We start from the raw sequence: 22,035 nt of genomic DNA, 5'->3' as shown, positions 1-22,035 counted from the left end.
CAAAGATAGCATGTTGAGATTCCCATAGTGGGCACATGTATGAAAGATACATGTAGGCATTATGTAAAGGCAGCACACTATAGTCAGAGTTAGAATATATTGGTTAAAGGGGCTCTAAATTGCTAGTTCTGCCCCATGTGGCTGTTCTAAAAACAGTTACCTGGACTGGAGCACTGGATGAAAGTTGAGTAACGCCTCCGATTCTGGCAGCAGCGCGGGGATCACTAGAACTGATCAATACTGGAGCACTAATTTCCATGGAATGCCTGTTATTCATGGCATGGGAGGATTTGTGCGTCATACTGAGGGCTGTGAACGAGTGTCGTTTCTTGGGATTCTTCTTGATGTCGGCATGCCTCTGGTTGGCACTGACAACTCCGATATTGTTTAGAATAGGACTCTGGGTCACACTGAGTACCGTGTTGGCATCAACAGAGACAGGGAACTCATAGCCTGGTGCTGAGGATAAGCTTGTCTTGTCCTTCTCAATGAGTTGTTTGGCTGCCTCGTTCAGCTGAGTGCAGAAGGGGACATTAAGGAGAAAAAAAAAGAAAAGAAATTAAATGGCTGTCAAGTTGCATCTTGTTGCCTTTATTTCTGTCCCATTTGCTGAAAGTAATAGACCTATGGTAACAATTTTTTTCTGTGGAGTGGAATATAAACTTTGTAATGAGAATACTAATGAAAAAAATCTGAAAGGCAAAGGAATCAATAATCTGCTTAAAATACTATATTAAAGGAACACAAAACCTAGAAATGAGAAATATAGGTGCCCTCACTGTTGGTCAGTCTGAAGCATGTATGGCATCATTTTGACACAGACAATCTTCTAGAAATCCTCAGGCGATAATTTCCTGCTGATCTGAGAAAGCTGGGCCTAGTCAAGGGGGAATGTTCAATCTTTATATCCCACTGTAGACATGGCAGAGGGGAAGGCTCCTACTGCAGCCAGTTGTCTTACAGCCAAGCACAGGACACGGGAAGGAGAATACAACCGATCTTCCAGAACACACTAAGATTTATTCACATATCTCTCAGTTGTAACTGTAGTGTGAGACAAAATATGATTAAGGGAATGAGCCATTGGAGCCATTGGAGGGATGAAATGCTGGAATATTTTAAAATTTTGTTTTGTTCATTATCTGAGTTTAGTGTTCCTTTAAGAAAACTAACATTTTTCCATTTTTTAACATTGAACAAATGAACAAGATACAGAAAGTACCAGCAAGTACAAATATAAAGTAACAAATATAGTGGAATATCGTTTTATAGTTTTTTTCTATCACATCAGAAATAGAACAAAATGTCAAAATCATGTCCTAGGTATTCAGAGCAGCTGATTGGTGGACGTGTGAGAAGACAAATTAGACATGGCAAATTAAATTGCAATACTTGTCTCTGTAATTCGTCTCTTAGACAAAAGGAAGTGCCAGATTCAAGGCTGACGCTTGGATGAAGCAGTATAGATAGTCTAGTTATCTCATGGTCATGGCCAGTTTAACTTCAGTCTCACCTGATTTTTCAGTTTTTGAGAAGAATTACTCTTTACAGGAGTAGTCTTACAAATACTTATAGAAGGTGGTTCAGTGATTGGATGACTTCTGAAGATCTAGCTTTTCTAACTCTCACCATGAAAGAAGCATCTGACTAGTCATACCCTCTGCCGTAATAGAGGAGGGTGCTGTCGCAAGGCCGCCACTGAATCAGCCACGGAATCCACCTGAAGAAAGGGCAGCTCGCTTCTTTTTTCCGCTAGCGGGAACAAACGGCTAGCGGAAAAAAGAACGCTAGCGGTTTACATAGACCTCTATTGTGAGGGGGTGGTTTTTGAGGTGGATTCTGCCCCCTCTGTGAAGTAGCCCTTAAGCAGTACACAACTGTATGGTGCGTAAAAAACAAGAGTAAAAATGCTATCCCTAGCACCCATATGTGTTGATTCTCCACTAATGGTCATCTGTTTCAGAAATGATACTAGGATAGCCACCATCCTATGCAACACAAAATATTTCTAATGCATATGCTAAAATGATCTCTCCAGGTTAGATGGTTATTAGGAAGCTACCATAATATACAATGACAATTTCCTATGCCATAAATGTACTGAAAGCAACTAGAAAGAATGGTAAAACGTTAACTGTTCCTTCAGCAATGCCTGACATGCAGAGCACTTTACCCACTCACACGTTCAGGCTTAACTGAGATGAAATGCCAGACTGTATAAAACACATTGACTGCTTTAAATGCCGCATTTTATCAGGAGTCGGTAAAACACTACAGAAGCTTTTGCCGAGTTGAAAGAGCACTGGCATGAAATTACTTGTGTGTTATCGCCTACTCTGTCCTCTTACTTAAATCTGGGTAACACAAGGTTGCTCATTCTTAATGTAGACATATACAGTATGTCATTATTAGAATATTTGCTAAAAATTGGCATCAAGTCACTAACAAATGTCTTGTTCTTCACTTTGATGCAGACAATTGTTCTGTAAATATATTGCAACTATCACAACTTATGGCAGTATAATAGATTTGTTCTTGCGATTCTTTCATTAGTTTGGCATACTCACTACGTATAATGTGTCTGTATTTTCTCCAGAGGATAGAAGAGATTATTTCCAATCTCTACTGAAAATTACATTGTGCCATTTTGGATTTAGCAAATGCTCCTTTCTACCCCAGAGAACACACATATTATCTTTCAACTAATATGTCAGTGGTCTCAGAAAAAGATTTGTGATCAACCTTACCTTGAATTTGGTTTAGGATTCCAATGATTCATGAAACTAAAACAACGTATTGTGACAATATCTCTGGATAGACTGCAGTGCACACCACAGCTACTCAGTGGCCATCCATAGACATATACATTAGACATTTTATTACAGACTGGTGGGAAAATGTGTTGTTTGGAATGGCTGGTCATGTTGTCCTACACATCTCAGGATATGAAGAGAGGGGAGGGGAGTAGAGTAGAGTAGAGAACCTGTCTGTATGACTAAATCCAAAAGCTGTACGTTTGGGTAAAAGAACAGATAGGCACCTTAACCTATTTCATATTAATGAGCATAGGAAGCTAAGATCTATTCTGCTTTTTGCATTGTCCTTATGTTTAAAGCTTAAGGGTATGTTCACACGGAAGAAAATGGATTCCGCATGTGAACATACCGCGCAGCTAGCCGCGACGGAATGCCAATGCAGTGCACCGGCATCTTGTCACGGCATTCCTCTCCGGATTGTGCCTAATCGGAAGGGAGTCTTGCACCACGGAAGCGGCAGCTGAGTCAGCTGCGGAATCCATGACAAGATAGGTCATCTTGCTTCTTTTCTCTGCTACTAGCTATCGGAAGAAGAAGTGAGCGGCTGCCATTGAAGTCAAGTGAGCTGTATTGGCAGGCGGATTTTGAGGCGGATTCCGCGTCAAAATCCAGTGCCAAATAACTCTGTGTGAATGTACCTTAACATGGCTGTCATTATACCTTCAGAAGTCCTCTGGATGAAACATAGTACTGTAGTTTGGGTTTTCATTTTAGTACCTTAAAATCTTAACAGACTTCAATTAAATCTATTTGATGCTGGTCATAATCCTGCATTATATAAGTCCTTTCAGAATGACCACAATATGCCAAGAATCATTGCTAAACCTGCACACCACATAGCTGTACAGTCATGGCCAAAAGTTTTGAGAATGACACAAATCTTCTATTTTCACATGATCTGCTGCCCTCTGGTTTTTATGTGTGTTTGTCAGATGTTTTTATCACATACAGAAATATAATTGCAATAATATTATGATTAACAAAAGCTTATATTGACAGTTAGAATGTGTTAATGCAGCAAGTCAATATTTGCAGTGTTGATGACCCTTCTTCTTCAGGACCTCTGCAATTCTCGCTAGCATGCTCTCAATCAACTTCTGGACCAAATCCTGACTGATAGCAGTCCATTCTTGCACAATCAATGCTTGCATTTTGTCAGAATTTGTAGGTTTTTGTTTGTCCACCCGTCTCTTGATGATTGACCACAAGTTCTCAATGGGATTAAGATCTGGGAAGTTTCCAGGCCATGGACCCAAAATCTCTATGTTTTGTTCCCTGAGCCATTTAGTTATCACCTTTGCTTTATGGCAAGGTGCTCCATCATGCTGGAAAAGGCATTGTTGATCGCCAAACTGCTCTTGGACGGTTGGGGGAAGTTGATCTTGGAGGACATTCTGGTACCATTCTTTATTCATGGCTGTGTTTTTAGGCAAGACTGTGAGAGAGCCGATTCCCTTGGCTGAGAAGCAACCCCACACATGAATGGTTTCAGGATGCTTTACAGTTGGCATGAGACAAGACTGGTGGTAGCACTCACCTCGTCTTCTCCGAATAAGCTGTTTTCCAGATGTCCCAAACAATCGAAAAGGGGATTCATCAGAGAAAATGACTTTACCCCAGTCCTCAGCAGTCCACTCCCTGTACCTTTTGCAGAATATCAGTCTGTCCCTGATGTTTTTTCTGGAGAGAAGTGGCTTCTTTGCTGCCCTCCTTGAGACCAGGCCTTGCTACAAGAGTCTCCGCCTCACAGTGCGTGCAGATGCACTCACACCTGCCTGCTGCCATTCCTGAGCAAGCTCTGCACTGCTGATTGCCTGATCCTGCAGCTGAAACACTTTTAAGAGAGATCCTGGCGCTTGCTGGTCTTTCTTGGGTGCCCTGGAGCCTTTTTGCCAACAATGGAACCTCTCTCCTTGAAGTTCTTGATGATGCAATAAATTGTTGACTTGAGGTGCAATCTTTCTAGCTGCGATACTCTTCCCTGTTAGGCCATTTTTGTGCAGTGCAATGATGACTGCACGTGTTTCTTTAGAGATAAATAAATGAATTTCCTGCACTCGAATTTATGCTTCCAAATACTGTGAACTTTTATTTACATCCGACAAAAGACGTTGGACCCCATCTGACCTGGACACATTCCAAGCTTCCACCTTCTGACCTGGATACATTCCAAGCTTCCACCTTCCACAATACTCCACCGACAAACTGAAAAAGGTCTGTATATGACCGAAACGTCTTTTGTCGGATGTAAATAAAAGTTCACAGTATTTGGAAGCATAAATTCGAGTGCAGGAAATTCATTTATTTATGTGTATTATGGCTATGAGAAGCCTTTTCCTGGCACCGAACGCCTTGACCGAGTGACGGTACACTAAGATTAGAAAGGACTGTTTCTTTAGAGATAACCATGGTTAACAGAAGAGAAACAATGATGCCAAGCACCAGCCTCCTTTTAAGGTGTCCAATGGTGTCATTCTTACTTAATCATGACAGATTGATCTCCTGTCCTCATCAACACCCACATCTGTGTTAATGAAGCAATCACTGAAACGATGTTAGCTGGTCCTTTTAAGGCAGGGCTGCAATGATGTTGAAATGTGTTTTGGGGGATAAAGTTCATTTTCTAGGCAAATATTGACTTTGCAAGTAATTGCTGTTAAGCTGATCACTCTTTATAACATTCTGGAGTATATGCAAATTGCCATTAAAACAACTGAAGCAGTAGACTTTGTAAAAATTAATATTTGTATCATTGTCAAAACTTTTGGCCATGGCTGTATAGTATGCAGATTTACCATGTGAAGAGAATTTTTTACAAACTAATGTAACCTTTTTGGATACATATTTTATTACCATACACATGTAGGTCACAATTCAGAATAATCTTTCTGCTCTGAGTATATGAAAAGCGTCCAAGAGGATCTTCCAACAACTCCAAGGCACTCCCTATTATAAGACTGCAAAGAGTTGGTGTTGGTGGAGGTATAAAAAAATGCTCTTTAACAAGAAAAATAGGCAAAATTAAAAATCTTAAGCAAACATTGTCCAACTATAGAATATCTGCTGCTACATTTAGATTTAGAAAATGAATAGACCCAACAAATTTCAAAATATGAATAAAAAATGTTTTAATATACAAGATACACAAGTAGATTCATCAGGGTAGATTTATTAAGAAAGTAACTCAGAACGCTAACTTACCCCCACTGTAATTGCTGGGGTTTCAGTCACACCTGGGTCCTGGTATAAGGGGGAGACAACAGCACCATAAAAAGGCACTAAGATTACACATGTCACATGATACAGTAGTTGGGGAGCCCTGTTACATATTTTACATCAGAGATCAGGAACTTGGAACTGTGCCTGTTGTACTGAATATCTGCCAAGTGTCTATTCCCACAATTCATATGTATTATAATTGACAGTATTCTCAGTTTCTTCTTATGCTGATCATCATTTTGTGCTACAGATTACCATACAATTTGCATATCTGAGTAAAATATGTAACCTATGTCAGCCATACACCTGAGATATCTGCTGACCAAGGCAGCTACGATCATCCTGCACATTGGCTATTTCCCCTGCTGCAAATATGCACACTTGCATAAGCTTGAATATTTATTTCAAAGGGAAAAAAATTTATTTCTGGTCATGGTAATGAAAAGGGCCAGTCAGTAAGTCCTCATAGACATTAGACTGTTGGGAGAATCCCACCAAAAAAGTAGGCCCTGTGTGTGTGTTTTTTTTAACCTTAAAGGGAACCTGCCTGCAGACATTTCACACAATGTTACAAGGCATATGGTTACATTTATAAACGTGAAGTTTTAAAGGGGCTCTATCATTGGGAAAAGTCATTTTTAGATAAGCACATCCTTACATAGCCTTTAGAAAGGCTATTCCACACCTACCGTTTGTATGTAAATTGCCTCAGCAGATTTTGAATAAGTCTGTTTTTATTCATATGTTAATGCGCTTAGACCATGCACTGGAAGTGTCTGTGCGCACTGTCTGCTCTATGTGTATGTATAACAGAGATAAGTCATCAGCACAGCAGCCCCTGCTGTACATCTGTACATACACATAGACAGTGCACACAGACACTTCCGATGCACAGTCTAAGCACATTAGCATATGAATAAAAATAGATTATTCAAAATCTGCTGAGGCAATTTACATTTGAAAGGTAGGTGTGAAATAGCCTTTCTAAAGGCTATGCAAGGATGTGCTTAGCTAAAAATGACTTTTCCCAATGATAGCGCCCCTTTAATACTGCTACATGACATTCTTCATTAGCTCTAAGTATGCTCAACACTGCCTTGACTGACATTCTGCTTAGCATTTCATGTGCTATAGGGCACCAACCAAGCAAAAGTGGGTGACATATTTCTTAGCTTTCATAGAAAAAAATAGCATAGTCCTGCACTTCAGAATACTGGCGTTACAAAGTTGCAAACATAAGAATTGATTTTTTTTAAGCAATTTTACGCAAAAATTTTGCAACTTTTTGCATTTTACACCACTCACTCTGATTTTAAAAAAATGAGAGAGAAAGTGACCTCTCGTTCACATCTGCACTGGTATTCCGTTCGGGGGAGTCCGCAATTGCAAGCACTGTGCAGTAAAAGCACACAAACTCCATAGACTATAATGGGGTCTGTGGGCTTGCCGCGCACTACCCGCACGAATCATGCGGACAGGAAAGTAGATTGTGAACTACTTTCCTGTCCGCATGTTCCTTGCGGAGATCTGGCGGAAAGCACACGGACCCCATTATAGTCCGTGTGCTTTCACTGCACAGTACTTGCAATTGCATTTGGTATTCCATTCGGTGAAGTCCCCATGCAAACTCCCCTGGACGGAATACAAACGTAGATGTGAACCAACCCTTAGCCTGCTTACCTGTCTGTACACCAGATTCATCAAATGCAACAATCTCACCTTAGTAGGAGAGTGGAGTATCATTTCAGGACAGAAGTATTAGGCTAAGGCCCCACGTTGCAGAAACGCAGTGTGTTTTGTTGCGTTTCTGAACATGGGCCTTAGCCTTTAACTTATGGATGCACCATATTTACCAACCTTGAATTACCCCAATGCAGTCTCCAGCAAAACTGACTAAAAATGTCCATCATGATAAATTCTAACTATATTCTAAGAATCCAAAATAAAAAATATTTTAAAGGGAGTCTATCACTGGCATTATCGATTTTTAACTAAACATATTTTTGTATAGCCTTTAGAAAGGCTATTCCAGGCATACCTTTTATTCATCGATCAGTGCTGGTGTTTTTGATTTGTACTGCTTTTATTGATATGTAAATTATGCAGCATGGAGCACCGGAAGCCTTTGCGATGCTCCCTGAGCACCGCTTGTGTGATCCTGTGGAACCAGGGAAGGCTGATGACACAAGCAGTGCTCAGGGAACATCGAGAAGGCTTCCGATGCTTCGCTGATGCAAAAAAATCACTAATGCTCCCTTAGACTTAGATAGACTCCCTTTAAGAAAGTTTAGTCCCAGCACACAGGGAGATAGTTCCTTTACACTGGTGTTATACAAGGAAAGCTTTTCGATTTATTGTGCACTTTCACTGCACCTATAATTCTAAGAAAACTGATGTTTTGTGGATCAATAAAATACCATTCACATGGAGGATGATTTATTATCTCACACATACTGTTCTCATGTTTCATATTGATTTAGGATAAACCTGTGACTACAGAAAAGCTGTGCATTATTACATGTCTTAAATCCTCCCAGTGTGACAGCTGATACACCCAGTCTGAAAAATATATGACGAAGATAAGTACAGTAGGTGGACATGTAACAGTTGGTCATTGTAAAATTCTACTGATTAGCCCACTATTTTAATCCCAGGAAACCAACTAGGAAATCTAACTTGTATACCTTTTAATGGTTTCAAAGTCTCTCTATACTCACATGGCAATCTCTTTAACCCTTTCCTGACTTCTGCTTTAATATTACAGCAGATGCCAGTTATGTAAATATTGTGCCGATTCAGAATCAGAGTGAGCACCATAACCATCAGGTCTCGCTTTATACAGTGGAGAAACAGCACTAACAGCCACAGTCCTATCTGAATGTGGGTGTTTACATTGCTACCAATCTCCCCTCCAATTCCCATTCTCCCCAGCTCATTTCTGATACGGGTACAGTTCCCACATTGTGAGCTTGTAGCAGCAGTCCACTACTCTCACAATCAGTACACTACTCTGAGAAGCAAGAACCCAAAAACTTTTTTGGTTTGGTTTATATCCCAGATCAAATTGTAAGACTTCATTAAAAGAGTGGTACCTTCCAATAGGTGATGCTAGAGTCACAGTTTTCCTTCTTCCAACTAACAAACTTAATTTCCAATCCTTTTGCATAATCCAAAGTTATCTATTCATAGCATGTGATGATTAAAGCAAAATATGGTATTTCACCTGGTAAACATAAGTGTTATGTCTAGGGCAGTGATTCCCAACCTTTTCAGATGGACCCATGGAACATGTGGAAAAAAAAAAAAATCCTCGGGGCACATCTACCAAATAATTTTTACCACAAGAAAAAACAACAACCATATTTATGGGGGGTTTTGGCGCAGTGTTTGAATTAACAGCTGGAACGTAACTTTGTTGGACAAAATCTCACCAAAAGCAACATTGAAACTGCATGCAATTTCGCATTTCCGTTTTGATGCAATTGTAACCGCATCACATGGATGCACCCTCAAATCTACACCACCCTATACTTTCCACCCGACAGATACAAAAATTCAACTTTTACCATCACCAAGCTCCCTTATTGGCCCAACACACATTATATGCTCTCCAGTGGACCACTGACAAGTAATGTCCCCTAGTGGCCCCCAGGCAAGCAAATGTCTCACAGTAGCCCCTGACAAGTAATACTGCTCTCTCAGTGGCCCCCAGGCAAGTGATACTGACCCCAGTGTCCCTCAGACAAGTAAAAGTGGCCCCCAGATAAGTAATAGTGGCTCTCAGGCAAGTAAATGTCTCTATCACTGTAATTGTGCTGTATAAATCGATGCAGCAGGTCTTCAGAAGCCATCACTATGTTATCACTGAGTAATAGAGAAGAAAGCTATAACCTTCCTGCTGCACCATTCCGTTCATCTACATTGGCATGTTTTATGTCTGTCACGGCCTGCTACTTATTAAAGACCCCCTGCATATTTCAGTTTTATGGACCTATGTGCATTGGTTGTAAACTAAATTAGTACTTACCACAACCTGTATAATAACCAAAACAAAGAAACCAAGCTTTGCTTCTGTAAACGGCAAACACTTTCTAGCTATTGGTGTCCTGCAGGTCTGAAGGTCTGTCGGGTGCTGGAGGCAATAAGGCTAATTTCTTAAGCATTAGATGTCCTCAATTGTCTTTCAGGAAAAAGCCAATTAGTGAGATAAGTGCAGATTGATATTTTACTGCCAAGCAACCTTCTTATATCATCACCAACTTTACAAGGAGTCTGTCAGCAGTTCTGACCCCTACAAACTGCTACAAGGCTGGATACTGTGGGTGATAAGTCATTGTCTTGCCTGTGCAGTGTCCTGAGCTCTGTGTACTAAAGGTTCCTGAACCCTCCCTTGGCTCAGAATGATGGCAGTCACGTAGTCACATGGAAGGGGTTGTGGGTACAGGTACACAAAATAATGCAGCATTCTGCACTACTTTGTTCAGATTTTTTTACTTCTAATTTGGTGGTGGTTCCTGTAAATAGGAGTAGAGAACTGAAAACAGACCAAGCACAGGTACTGCCATAAACCCCTACAAAATGTCTATGCTTGCATCAATGTGCCATCATATCACATCTGATAGGTAATTTGACTATGATATCTACATGCATTTTATTATAACCAATTAAAGGGGTCCTCATTCATATTGTTAGAAATGTTAATTCTTTTGTTACACTGCAATGTCTAATATTGTCTGTTCATGTCCCCTCTGATTCGTAAAGTGCTTCAGGATATGTTGGCGCTATATAAATAATAATAGTATTATTGTTACTAACTATAATACATTACAGTTAAACAGAATTAACTTGAAAAATGGCTGAACTAAACAGTATGTATCTGAAAAAGTAATTTACCAATGTGCAAAGCAAAAGCTATTTCTAGTGCCCCATTAATTATATGGTACTATACATTTGAGAGTTTACATGCAATACACAAAATAACTACAATACTTATATCTCAAATGTCCAAAATATCCATGAAGTTGCTCATCTCTAGCACAAGCATAATGCGATTTAACAATAGTTCAAAATGTGCAATAGTTTGATATTTATATGTGTATAACATATTGTGAAGGTCTTCCAATGATTCATCTCCTGCCGGAGGGCGTATGACCTTTTCTACTGACGTATGTTTGCCCACCTAGGTCTCCGCAGCTTAGCTAGTAAATCTAGGAATGTTCTGTTTAGAGATGAAGTGTCTGTGGACCACAACAACAGACCATGTTAGAGTTTTAGTTCCTAGAATATGCTATCCACTTTGGATGTCTGTGTTTTCAAAATTTATTGAGTTGTGGCCTTGAGGGAAACTGGGTCAAAATATCTCAATATACTTAAGATTTAAAAAAAATATCCTTTTATTATGATGGGTAGTTTTTATTAACAAAAAAAGAAATTACGAAAACCTTTCCAGCAAGGACATAGCTAACATGTCAGGGTGCCTGGTCTCCTGATGTCAGCACTGTAGCCAGGTCAAAGGGAAGGTCTAGTTGGTTTTCTTGTCTTGGAACATGTCTTGCTATTTAATATTTCTTTTTTCATTCTTTTTTTTCCATTACTTTTGCTATTCGCACTTTATAATAGCTAGCATCATCGATTTGGGTATTTCGGGATGGTACTTTAGGATGACAGTAAACTTACTAGAAGAATTTTTGGGGCATTTTTGTTGTCAAACCACATTACCATTCTGGGGGCTTTTTTACATCACACAGGACAATGGACCAAACATATACTGTACTGAAAGATGGTGGTTTTTGCCTCAGAAAAAAATTATCTTCCAAAAACAGCGTAGTTGTATAATAGTGTCTACAGACAAATGATCGCGCTTAGAATATGTTGTTTTCTGTGTTGCAATCTTTTTTACGCTCAGTAGTTAGCAATTTTCTGGCATGTTTTATTTGAAGTTCTGCACTGTACAAATTCCTCTGTATTTCAAAGCTGGCAATGATTTCATCTGTATCGTGGGAATGAAAGAATGTTTTATACCGGAACAGCATGAGCTGGAAAATATGTGTCATCATTCACCAACTAAATAACACAAATGAAAAAGCACGCAGAGCCATCAAAATAGAGACCAAGGAAGTTATATGTCCCATTATGTCCATTAATCAGACAACACATTGTCTTTTGCTCATAAATACAAAGATGTGATGATAGCTTTACAGTGATCTGAAAACCTAAAGGCACGGAAAAGAATGATTTTGTACAGCCTTTAAAGTGCATCATATATTACAGCAAGGATCTGGGAGTTCTACCAAACTGGATTTCTAGCACAATTTCATTCAGTTTATAGTCACAAATTGGCATTTTTTCACACAATGACTTTTTTGAGGCTAGTTTAAAGCCAGTCTGGCATAAGTCAGCTTGATTAAACAGTGGATTTTGGGGAAAAAAATCCCCAATTTTTGTGGCAGTCTTCCGTTTGCTTTTTTGACCCAAAGCCAGAAGAGGTTTCAAAAGGAATTGAAAATATAGAGGATAAACTTTCACCTTCCTAGATCTTCTTGTGGACTGGCTCAAAAAACTACATTACATTGGCTGTGGCATTTAAAAAAAAAAAATGCTGTGTATGAAATTATTGTTAACTCTCATGGCATATGCCATAATCTGCCCTGAATTTCAGATTTTCTAGATTTCATGGGCCAAAACCCAGTGAGCAGATTGGAGCTGCTTGCATTAAAGTGGTCTCTGTTTTCTTGCAGCTGTACCATCCGTACTGTATACAGCATGGGACTGGGAAGCCATGGGCAGGCAGAGATTCCTGGCATGGCATCATAGACTGATTGAGTTTGGACTGGGAAATTTGACTAATGTGTGAAGTGAATTTTCCAGCTCGTATTCCCCCTTGTGCATGGAGCCTTAAATGGTCACTAATTTTTCAGACAACTTAGTCTTATTTAACAGAGAAGGTAAGTCTGTCCCAAAATGTAATACACTGTAATATAAATGTTGCTGTTTTCTGCCTGAAATAACTTGCTGCCACTAGGTGTTTCCCTTCTAGCTAATTTGCTGTTCACTCCTTGTTACTATGGAAGGTCCTTTCATAGATACCTTTAAAAAAAAGCAAGAAGAAGGGGCTGGTCTTTCATTCTATTTCCTCTCACCTTACTCCCCCCCCCCCTGCTGTCCCACTGAAGTAATCACTGTAATACCTACACTCACTGCTACAGTTTGTATGGTGAGTAAGCAGTAAAGTTTGCAGTAGGTACACATTACCAAGAGCTGTGCTGTCTTGGTACAGGTGATCTGTAAGGTTCCTGGTTGTTGGAACCCCGCAGATGTAATATCTCAATGATAGGCCATCAATATTAGAGTCTGGATAACCCTTTTAAGTATTTTCACCCAATACATTGCTTTATTTAACTTGCTGCATTTGCTAGATACTTCTCTCCATGACAGTATTTACAGCTGATTGTCTAAGGTTACAGACCACCTCTCTGGTTAGGCTGATCACTAAGTCCCTTCTCCCGCCTATAAACAGTATATTATCTTCTCTTTCTCTGCAATGTCCTTTCAGCTGTTGAGCCCTGATAAGGCCTAGAGCAGTGTCTGATCTCTGTCTTTGTTATCACTGTGTGCAAATACAGAGATAACTGCATGAATGTGACCCTGGTATTAGAAAACCCCTCTAACTACTGTGTTCTGCATAATTCAGCAAGAGCGTTTGTTTTAACATCAGGCAGAATATCTGACAGACTGAGGCTGGGTTCACACCAGCATTGGCTCTCAATACGAGGATTCCTTTTTTGGGCAGAACCCAAGTGGAAACCACATGGACCCCATTATTTTATAAGCAGATTCGGTTTCCTCCGAAACTGAAATCCGAATGCAGATATGAACCTAGCCTGACAAACAGTATGGTTAATCAGATTCTCTTAAAGAAGAAAGATTATTCTTCTACACATATTGCTTTGTACATGTCATTTAACTTTATTATAACCATTTTTTTTTAAATGCAGTTAAATGATTAACAAAATCCAAAAGCCATATTGAAGGATCAGCTTGCCTCATCTCAGTGCTAAATGATATATGATACATGTTGTAGAAAGTGAATCCAAACAATGTCCAGAATACAAAGTCATTTATAATTTACTGGAACAATACAGTAGAAAAGGAACAGAATGAGGTCAGTAGGTTAAAGATCAATTAAGTTTTTCCAAGGTCCTGGATGTAATGCAGTGAGGAGATAAGACACTACAACCTAGGCAAAAACCTTCCTAAGCATATCTGATCCCTGAGGAAACTGAGGAGAGGGCAATATGTACAGGGCCATTAGTGCACCTGGAATCGAAGGGCCTATTTATTCCAATTACATTGGGACTTCCATATTTTTCAATGAGTTGTTGTTCTGATGCATGCTATGCTCAATTATACAGTCATGGGAATTTACACTGTGAAGAACAATCCAGGCTATTCAAGGTAATACAATTTAAGGCGAATAAAAAACATTACTACATTTGATTTTAGAAACAGAGCAGATCTTGTCCATGAGCTGTGCCTGGTATTGCAGCTCAACACTATTTATACTCCGAGTCCTCAACATTGAAACTGTAACAGCAAGAAGGACAAGCACCATAAAGAGGAAAATCCTCCTACAAAGAATTCATGACCATGGCAAATTTTAATATATAATATTTACAAGTTTAGGATGTAAGGGAGCATCACATTATAATTGAATTTTTTTTTCAGATAAAAGAGTTTCTTATTATATGTATCCTAATAAGGAATCAGATAGACGAGAAGGTACAGAGATCATCTTGAACTCTACAGGACCTGTCCCATCCTGCATTGCACAAACAACCCACCGATTTGAATGGCCACTTTGTAATGCTTAATTCCCCCTGTGGTGGCGCTGCATGAGAAATGAACACTAATGTGGGGGTCTAGAAGGTTTACTTGTGTGATCAATGATTCAATAAGAATGTAGGTGGCCCCAAGGGTTTTATATAGTGAGCATGCTGACTTGTATCCATCTATATATAAAAACAGTTATCTGATAAGTACTCCATTATTTAATGTCAGAGTTTATCTAAAACATCTCATGTTTATGTCAAAATTACAAATTTTGCATCATAATTTCAGTGTTTAACATTTGATTTACTATACATTGGCCTCAAACACCCCATGTATTTTTCTCTTACATTTATGTAGAACAAATTATATATGGTTTATAATCATCATGTTGGGAATTAAAATATACATATACTACTTGATCATGAATAGCAGCATGAGTAATATGTGTAGATGAACCTGCCAGGCATTGAAATATACTTGGAAATTGTATTTAGAATGATAAAAATGTTGTTAAATGAAATTCTGATCTGACATTTTCTCCAAAGCTTGAAAAATGCCATCCACGTTTTATGATCTGTAAACCATTTCCAAAGTCTGGATTCTGTCCATTTCATATATTTGGGATCCAAAACCGAAAAAAACACGATACAATGAAATGACTTATATCTGCACAAGGAGTTTAACAAGACGACTGGACCATATATAAACTGTCAGAGATAACTAACTGAAGAATGGGAAGCACGTCATACACACACTCCGAACTAAAGAGGATCGATCTTGGGAAATGGTCTTGTCTCCAATTCATAATATATATATTCTATGTCGCTGTTTTGATATTAAAATAAAATCAACCAGATGTTCGCAAATTGTAACCAAGGACTTTAGTACGATATGTAAAATAATTCCATGAGATGTAGCTCTATCTATCTATCTATCTATCTATCTATCTATCTATCTATCTATCTATCTACTTATCTATCATCTATCTATATATCCAGCTCTCTTTTTATGAATCTATTATTTTCTTCTGATCCTACCTTCCAGCCGCTGTTATAGCTAGTGCTAGATTCATCATTCTGTGCTCTTCATAATCTTCATTTTCTAGCATCCTGTGAAATCTTCTTTGTCTCAATACTACTGTTACATGCCTGCTAGATTTACAGAGCACTGGTGGACACGCATGCTTAGTAGCTAAGTCCAATCATACAGACCCTTTTAGACACGGGCAGCTGAGTACTATCAGTCATTGTAAAGACCAACGAATAAGAAACAGCACATTAAAAGCTTCTTCATCTCATCCACACTGAACACATTAGGTTGGATAAGAGGCATAAACTAAGGACCTAAGAACTCACCAGGCTTGCTGGAAAAGCTCAGTTTGGGCCCTCTTGAGCAACATCTTCTCACAACCAACAGCTGCATCTTATCCATAAATTTTAGCAATATTTACATTTTCTTTACTTTTCTATCTGAGCCCAGACCACTATGAAGACTTGCTGACAACATGTTTGTGCACACAAGCTTTTCATAATTTCCATCCACTGTTGATGCCCCCTGCATAGTAATTGTGCCCACTTTTGTGCCACAGCTATCCCCGCCAGTATTTTTCATTCACTAAATGATGCTGGCCAACTGTTATTTTTTCCTTTATAACATTGTAAGGCTGTGTATAATACCGTAAATCTTCTCATTCCAGTGCACCAGAGAGCAGGTGTAATAAACTTACGATACATGCAATAACAAAGAAATTTAATCCATTGCCGCCGTAGGCATTTTTCAAACGATGAGGGTTTATTGTTTGCGGAACAAATTTGGTACCAATTAATTTCCCATGTAGTCTATTGGGAAGCTGGAACAAAATTGAAAATGGGGTGGAACTGGAGAAAAACTGGGTTTGGTGACTTTCTTATGGGCTTTGTTCACTGTGCGGCAAACTGACATGTCACCTATATTGTATAGTCAGTACAATTCTGGGAGTATCAAATTTATATTACAAAATACAAATATTTCCTTATGATGCTGGTAATGTATGTATATGTCTGGCAACCTGACAATAGATTGGGACTGAGGCTAATGTGTGTGATGACAATTTCTGTACAATATTGCAAAATATGTTGGCTTCTTATAACCACAAAAAAGCAAATAAATGATAAGAGCTCAGCTAAGCTGCCAAGGATGCATCACTAGACAATATTACTCTGGGTTTCAATAGCAATTGTGAATGGACTATAAACTAGACTATAATACAGGTAAGGGCAGGTTCACACCTGCGCTCGTCATACAGCTTGTGCAATCCATCCGGTTTCCGTCCTCTGCACCGCAAAACTGGACAGGAGACGGAAACCCGGCGGTCAGTTTTCAAACCCATTCACTTGAATGGGTTTGCAAAGGTGACCGCTTGTGTGCATCTTTTGCCTGTGCACGGGGAAACTGTTTTTTTTTTTAGATGGACACAAAATCGGACATGTAGGACTTTGTGTCAGACAGTGTGCTGACACACTTGATGGGAAAATACCTTTATTTCAAATTGGCAGTTTGCCAATTTTAAACATGCCGGGAAAAGAAAATCTAATTTGTCGCTAAATTCTAAAACAATGAGAGCTATGAAGGTAGCCAGAAGTCAACAGAGTTCTCCTCAAGCGGAGATGAGGGGGGAACATCGACACCAATAGCACACTTATATGGCGTCCCAGCGAGTTGCTGAGATGCAGGAACAATCACAGGCACAGCGCAAGGAATGAGTTCAGCAGTAGGCCAGCATGACAGCTGCCGAAACTCCAGAGCAGACAGATCATCAATGCCAACAACACGCTCATTATATGGCATCCCAGCGAGCTGCTGAGATACCAGAACAACCACAGGCATGGTGCAAGGAACAAGTTCAGCAGAAGGACAGCTTGAGTGCTACCGAAATGCTGGAGCAGGTGAACCATCGATGGCAGCAATAGCTAAATATAGGCGGATTATCAATACCAACAACATGCAGACGAAGTAGCAGGCAGAGGCTAGTCATTCATAAGGATACCATTCTTATAGGCTAGGCATTGGTGGCAGAGGATTACTGACAAAATAACAGGTTGATTGTAGTAGCTCAGATAAGACACACAAGGAAAACTGAAGGCAAGAGACGAAGAACAGAAGGTAGGATTATGTTGAAGGAGTCAGTGATGCGACCATGTACCAGACACTGTCCACTTGACTGCAAAGAATCCATCCAGGAAATAAATGTAGAACGCCATGCAGGTGCACGTGGGGGCTGGTGGTTCAGGAGGAGGGGGGCGCGGGGGTGGGGGCCGGTCACAGGGGTTGGTTTTGGGAGTGTGGGGGGATTGAGCAGGGGTGGTTGCGTGGGGGCCGTAGTGGGAGTGCACGGAAGGGGAGGCAGCACCCCAGGTGATTTTAGGGGGTTCCAGGGCACACCTAGGTATACAGCGCAGTGACAGATATATGGAACAGAGCCAACACGCGCGAGCGGGCATATCATCCGCACCAGTGATGGGCTACATAACAGAGGCTCAGCGACAACACCGACCTGCGGATGAAGTCGCGGGCAGATGCTAATATATATATATATATATATATATATATATATATATATATATATATATATATAGCATCTTTTACATAATTGTTTATTGCTACAGTCCTGTGTCTTTATGGCGATGTAACACCCAGCTGCATCCATGCTGTATTGTTTCTGAAATACAGTTCAGGAGAAACATTGCCAGCTGTTTTCTGGCATAGCAGGTTGGAGGCTTCTGTTGAGGAACAATAAGTCCTATAAAATGGTTTATGATACTGCTACACCAGCAGCTCAGATGCCACTGTGAAGATTCAGCACAGACGCTGCGGTTCTCCATGTCACTTGATGATTTCTATTACTATTTACTTCACTAACATTTGTTGTCTTACTTTATACTACAACATACTGTGACCTTTATCACTGGCAGATTTATTGCCTGGAGTGCTTGGAAAGATACATTCATAGTGTACTGGAAGCTAAAACACTGCATTCTCCCTTGAGAACACGAAGCTACATTGCCTGACATCTTCACCTTCACAAGATAATGTTTTAACATATAAGACCAATATGCAGTTTCGTGAGTTCTGCTTGCTAACAAAAACTATGTGAAATGTGTATTAGGCAGACAATGTGGAGAGAATATGATGTGATAAACAGACATCACATCCCCTGCTCAAGTAATACAGAAGAACACCATCAAAACACCAGAGCAGATTTAACAATGAAAATGCAACAGAACTGTAGTGTTATTTGCACCAAAAAGCTATTGTATTTTATGCCTTTTTCACTTGTCCAAGGCCGAGGCTCATGATAAAGGGGGCTTACTGGAAAAGGGATGGAGTTGGGGGAATGGGATATTCTGGCACCAAATGGAGTTTCAGTATGTGATCTGTGGGGGTCTGACACCTGGATCCTGCACAGATAAGCTGTTCAGGCGGCCTCTAGGGACGAGAAGCTGCTGTAGTGTATGTGGACAGCAAGCAAGGCTCCCATTCAAGTAATAACTGCGGCACTGCAATTCCCTAAAATCACAGCTACGTAGTGGTCGTCACTATAAAAATTCTATTATGGGTCAAAAAACTAAGGCCCAATGTAGCGGAAATGCATTGCGGTTTTTCCCGCAGAGCTTTCCACAGAAAATTCCCAGAGTTTTTCTCTGCAGACTTTTTGCTTCAATTATACCTGTAGAGAAAGCGCTGGTGTTTTCGTAGGTATAATTGACATTTGTGATTTCCATAAAACGCAAAGACCCCACATAGCAGAGAGGCTGCTTTTTTATTGCAGATGTTTCTGTGTTTTTTTTTTAGCCATGATGAAGAGTGGCTTGAAATGAATGGGAAATATAAAGGAAGCTCTAATACATTTTCCTTCTGTTAAATCTACTCCTGACTTTGGCTCAAAAAAATGCAGCAAAATCTGCAACAAAAAAAGCTGCGTTTCTGCAATGTAGGGCCTCAGCCTAAGGATGAAACAAACATTGCAAAAATGCTGCGATTTTGCCAGAGCGTAAAATATTAAATTTTAGATTAGCTGCAAGGTGAATGTGCTAATCCCATCTAAACATAGCAGAAAAAAGCCAACAGGGTAAAAAACGCAAGTGTTTTTGAAAATCGCAGCATATCAATTATACATGTGGAAATGGTGGCATTTTCCATATAGTTATGATCAGGCAGAAAAACTGCAGAAAAAAAAAGGAATTTTCTGATGCAGGGATATCTAATTTGTCTATGTCTGGTTTTGTTTAGGCCTGATTCACATCTACGTTCAATATTCCGTTCGGGGAGTCCGCTTGGGGACCTTCTGAATGGAAACCTATACTCATTAAAAAGTGGTTACCTAAGGGAGGGTTCACACGGTGTAACGTGCCGCGTGATGTGGCACGTCTACGCCGCGGGACCCTTTGCGGGCCGTACACGCTCCCATTGATTTCAATGGGAGCGGGGATCGTATGCGCCACGCTAGTTTGCGGCCGTGATTTTGCAGAAACTACGCGGACCTCATTATAGTCTATGGGGTCCGTGTGGTTTCTTAGCTAACCACTTTTTAATGCGTATAGGTTTCTGTTTGGGGGGTTCCTAAGCAGACGCAGATGTGAACCAGGCCTTATTTGTATTTGAGATTTAGGCAAGAACTATTATATAAGCCAAAAACTTTAACTGAAAAACAGTTCTGCAGAACCACAAAGAAACTGTAATGGTTGATGCAGTAGTAGACCAAAGAGGACAGCACATTAGAGGCCCACCCAAGTGATGTTCCTTTCCTATCAGACATCTATGAATATAATTGGAGAATTGGTCAGGGTTCATAAAATGGTCAGTGCTAAATTCTAGGAGAAGATGCAATTACAACAACTTTAATCAGTATTCTGTGTGGGAGCGTGTACAAGAGCAGCAGCATGGAACCTTTCAACACTACAATGACTAACTATCATAGTTTTCAGCTTTCTCTACTAAGAGGTTCGAATACCATAAAATCCCAACCTTCCACTTTTCAGAATCATACCGCATATTCAGGCTGTAAGAAACATTTTGCCACTTTGCATTTACTATCATATATAGTCTGATGTTGTATATGATACGCTGAACTGTCTTATATTCCAGAATCTCACAAATTAACATTTCAGCAAAGTGAAGAAGTAGAAGACACAGTATGGCACAGCCTGACTGGCATATTGCAAGCTAGAATTATGTTATTCTCAGTTTATTAGGCTGCATTTCTTCCTACAACATGTATTTTGCTGGTCCATGTCTGTTTGGTAGTCTGCAGTGTTCGATCATCTATCATCTTCCATGCCCCATCAATCCCAGATGAAATAAATGTTAATACATAAAAAGGAAATGAATTTAACTGTATCCATAAACACATTTAATAAAATAATTATGGCCCAGTCATATAAAAGGACTGTTCCTAAAAATGAATAAAACTGACTGATAAAAAAAAAGAATTAAAAAAAAAAACACAAATTTTTTTTAAAACAGAGTTATAAGCAATAAATCTCAGGTAACGGACAAATAAAAAGATTGTAATGAGAGGTCAGGTGGAAGGTTCATGAGCAGCCATTTTGTTAAAATGAACAAGACACATGGATAATGCAGTGCAATCTCTAGGCAGCATATTATAATTTTGTGGGAACTGGATCAGTATAACCTGTCATATATTCATTTATATCTCAGCTCTGTCTCTACTGAGAAATCTAGTAGGTGGACTTATAAATGGCTGACAGCCTCCCCTCCTTGACAGCGCATACAAAAGGTAGCTGTCAGTCACTCATAGCACCATCTTTGTGATGTCTTGGCATAAAAAGAGATTTAAATGACAGGTTAGAGTAGACTCTCACTGTTATTTAATGTCCATTGCTCTAATCCATCATGGGATGAGAGCAACAGCCATTAAATGGAAGATGTACGAGTATATGGATCACCTGCCGCCTCTGTTGGGTGTCTGTCTCCATTCACCCCAATGCAAAAAAACATGATGAAAGTCTGTCATGTTTTTTACTTTTCTGACGTAAGAAAATATCCTGTATGCAGAACTTTTTCTTCCATTACAAAAGTAAACAAATATGATGGATGACAGCAATGGTACATAACATTATACTGAATCTTTTCCCAGAAAGCCATAGATCAATCTGCTCAGCTCCTCCAGCTC

The 22,035-nt window shown here is 39.6% G+C and overlaps 1 protein-coding gene across 4 annotated transcripts in view; it reads right to left on the bottom strand.

Annotated features, from left to right (window-relative positions):
- Window positions 1-22,035, bottom strand: part of SH3RF3 (SH3 domain containing ring finger 3) — a 334,675-nt gene that overhangs the window by 91,265 nt on the left and 221,375 nt on the right. For 2 of the 4 annotated variants that reach the window (XR_012715086.1, XM_075265116.1), the window contains exon 4: window positions 161-514. The exons of 1 other annotated variant lie outside the window; for it this stretch is intronic. Coding sequence is in view for 1 of the 3 variants with exons in the window: in XM_075265116.1 (XP_075121217.1) it covers window positions 161-514 (354 nt within the window). In the remaining 2 variants the exon portion in view is untranslated. The remainder of the gene's footprint in view (window positions 1-160; window positions 515-22,035) is intronic. One more of the 4 variants, XR_012715087.1, reaches the window with a different exon arrangement.

Source organism: Leptodactylus fuscus, chromosome 2 (genome assembly GCF_031893055.1).
Source record: "Leptodactylus fuscus isolate aLepFus1 chromosome 2, aLepFus1.hap2, whole genome shotgun sequence".
NCBI lineage: Eukaryota > Metazoa > Chordata > Amphibia > Anura > Leptodactylidae > Leptodactylus > Leptodactylus fuscus.
This window is presented reverse-complemented; position numbering and strand designations above follow the sequence as displayed.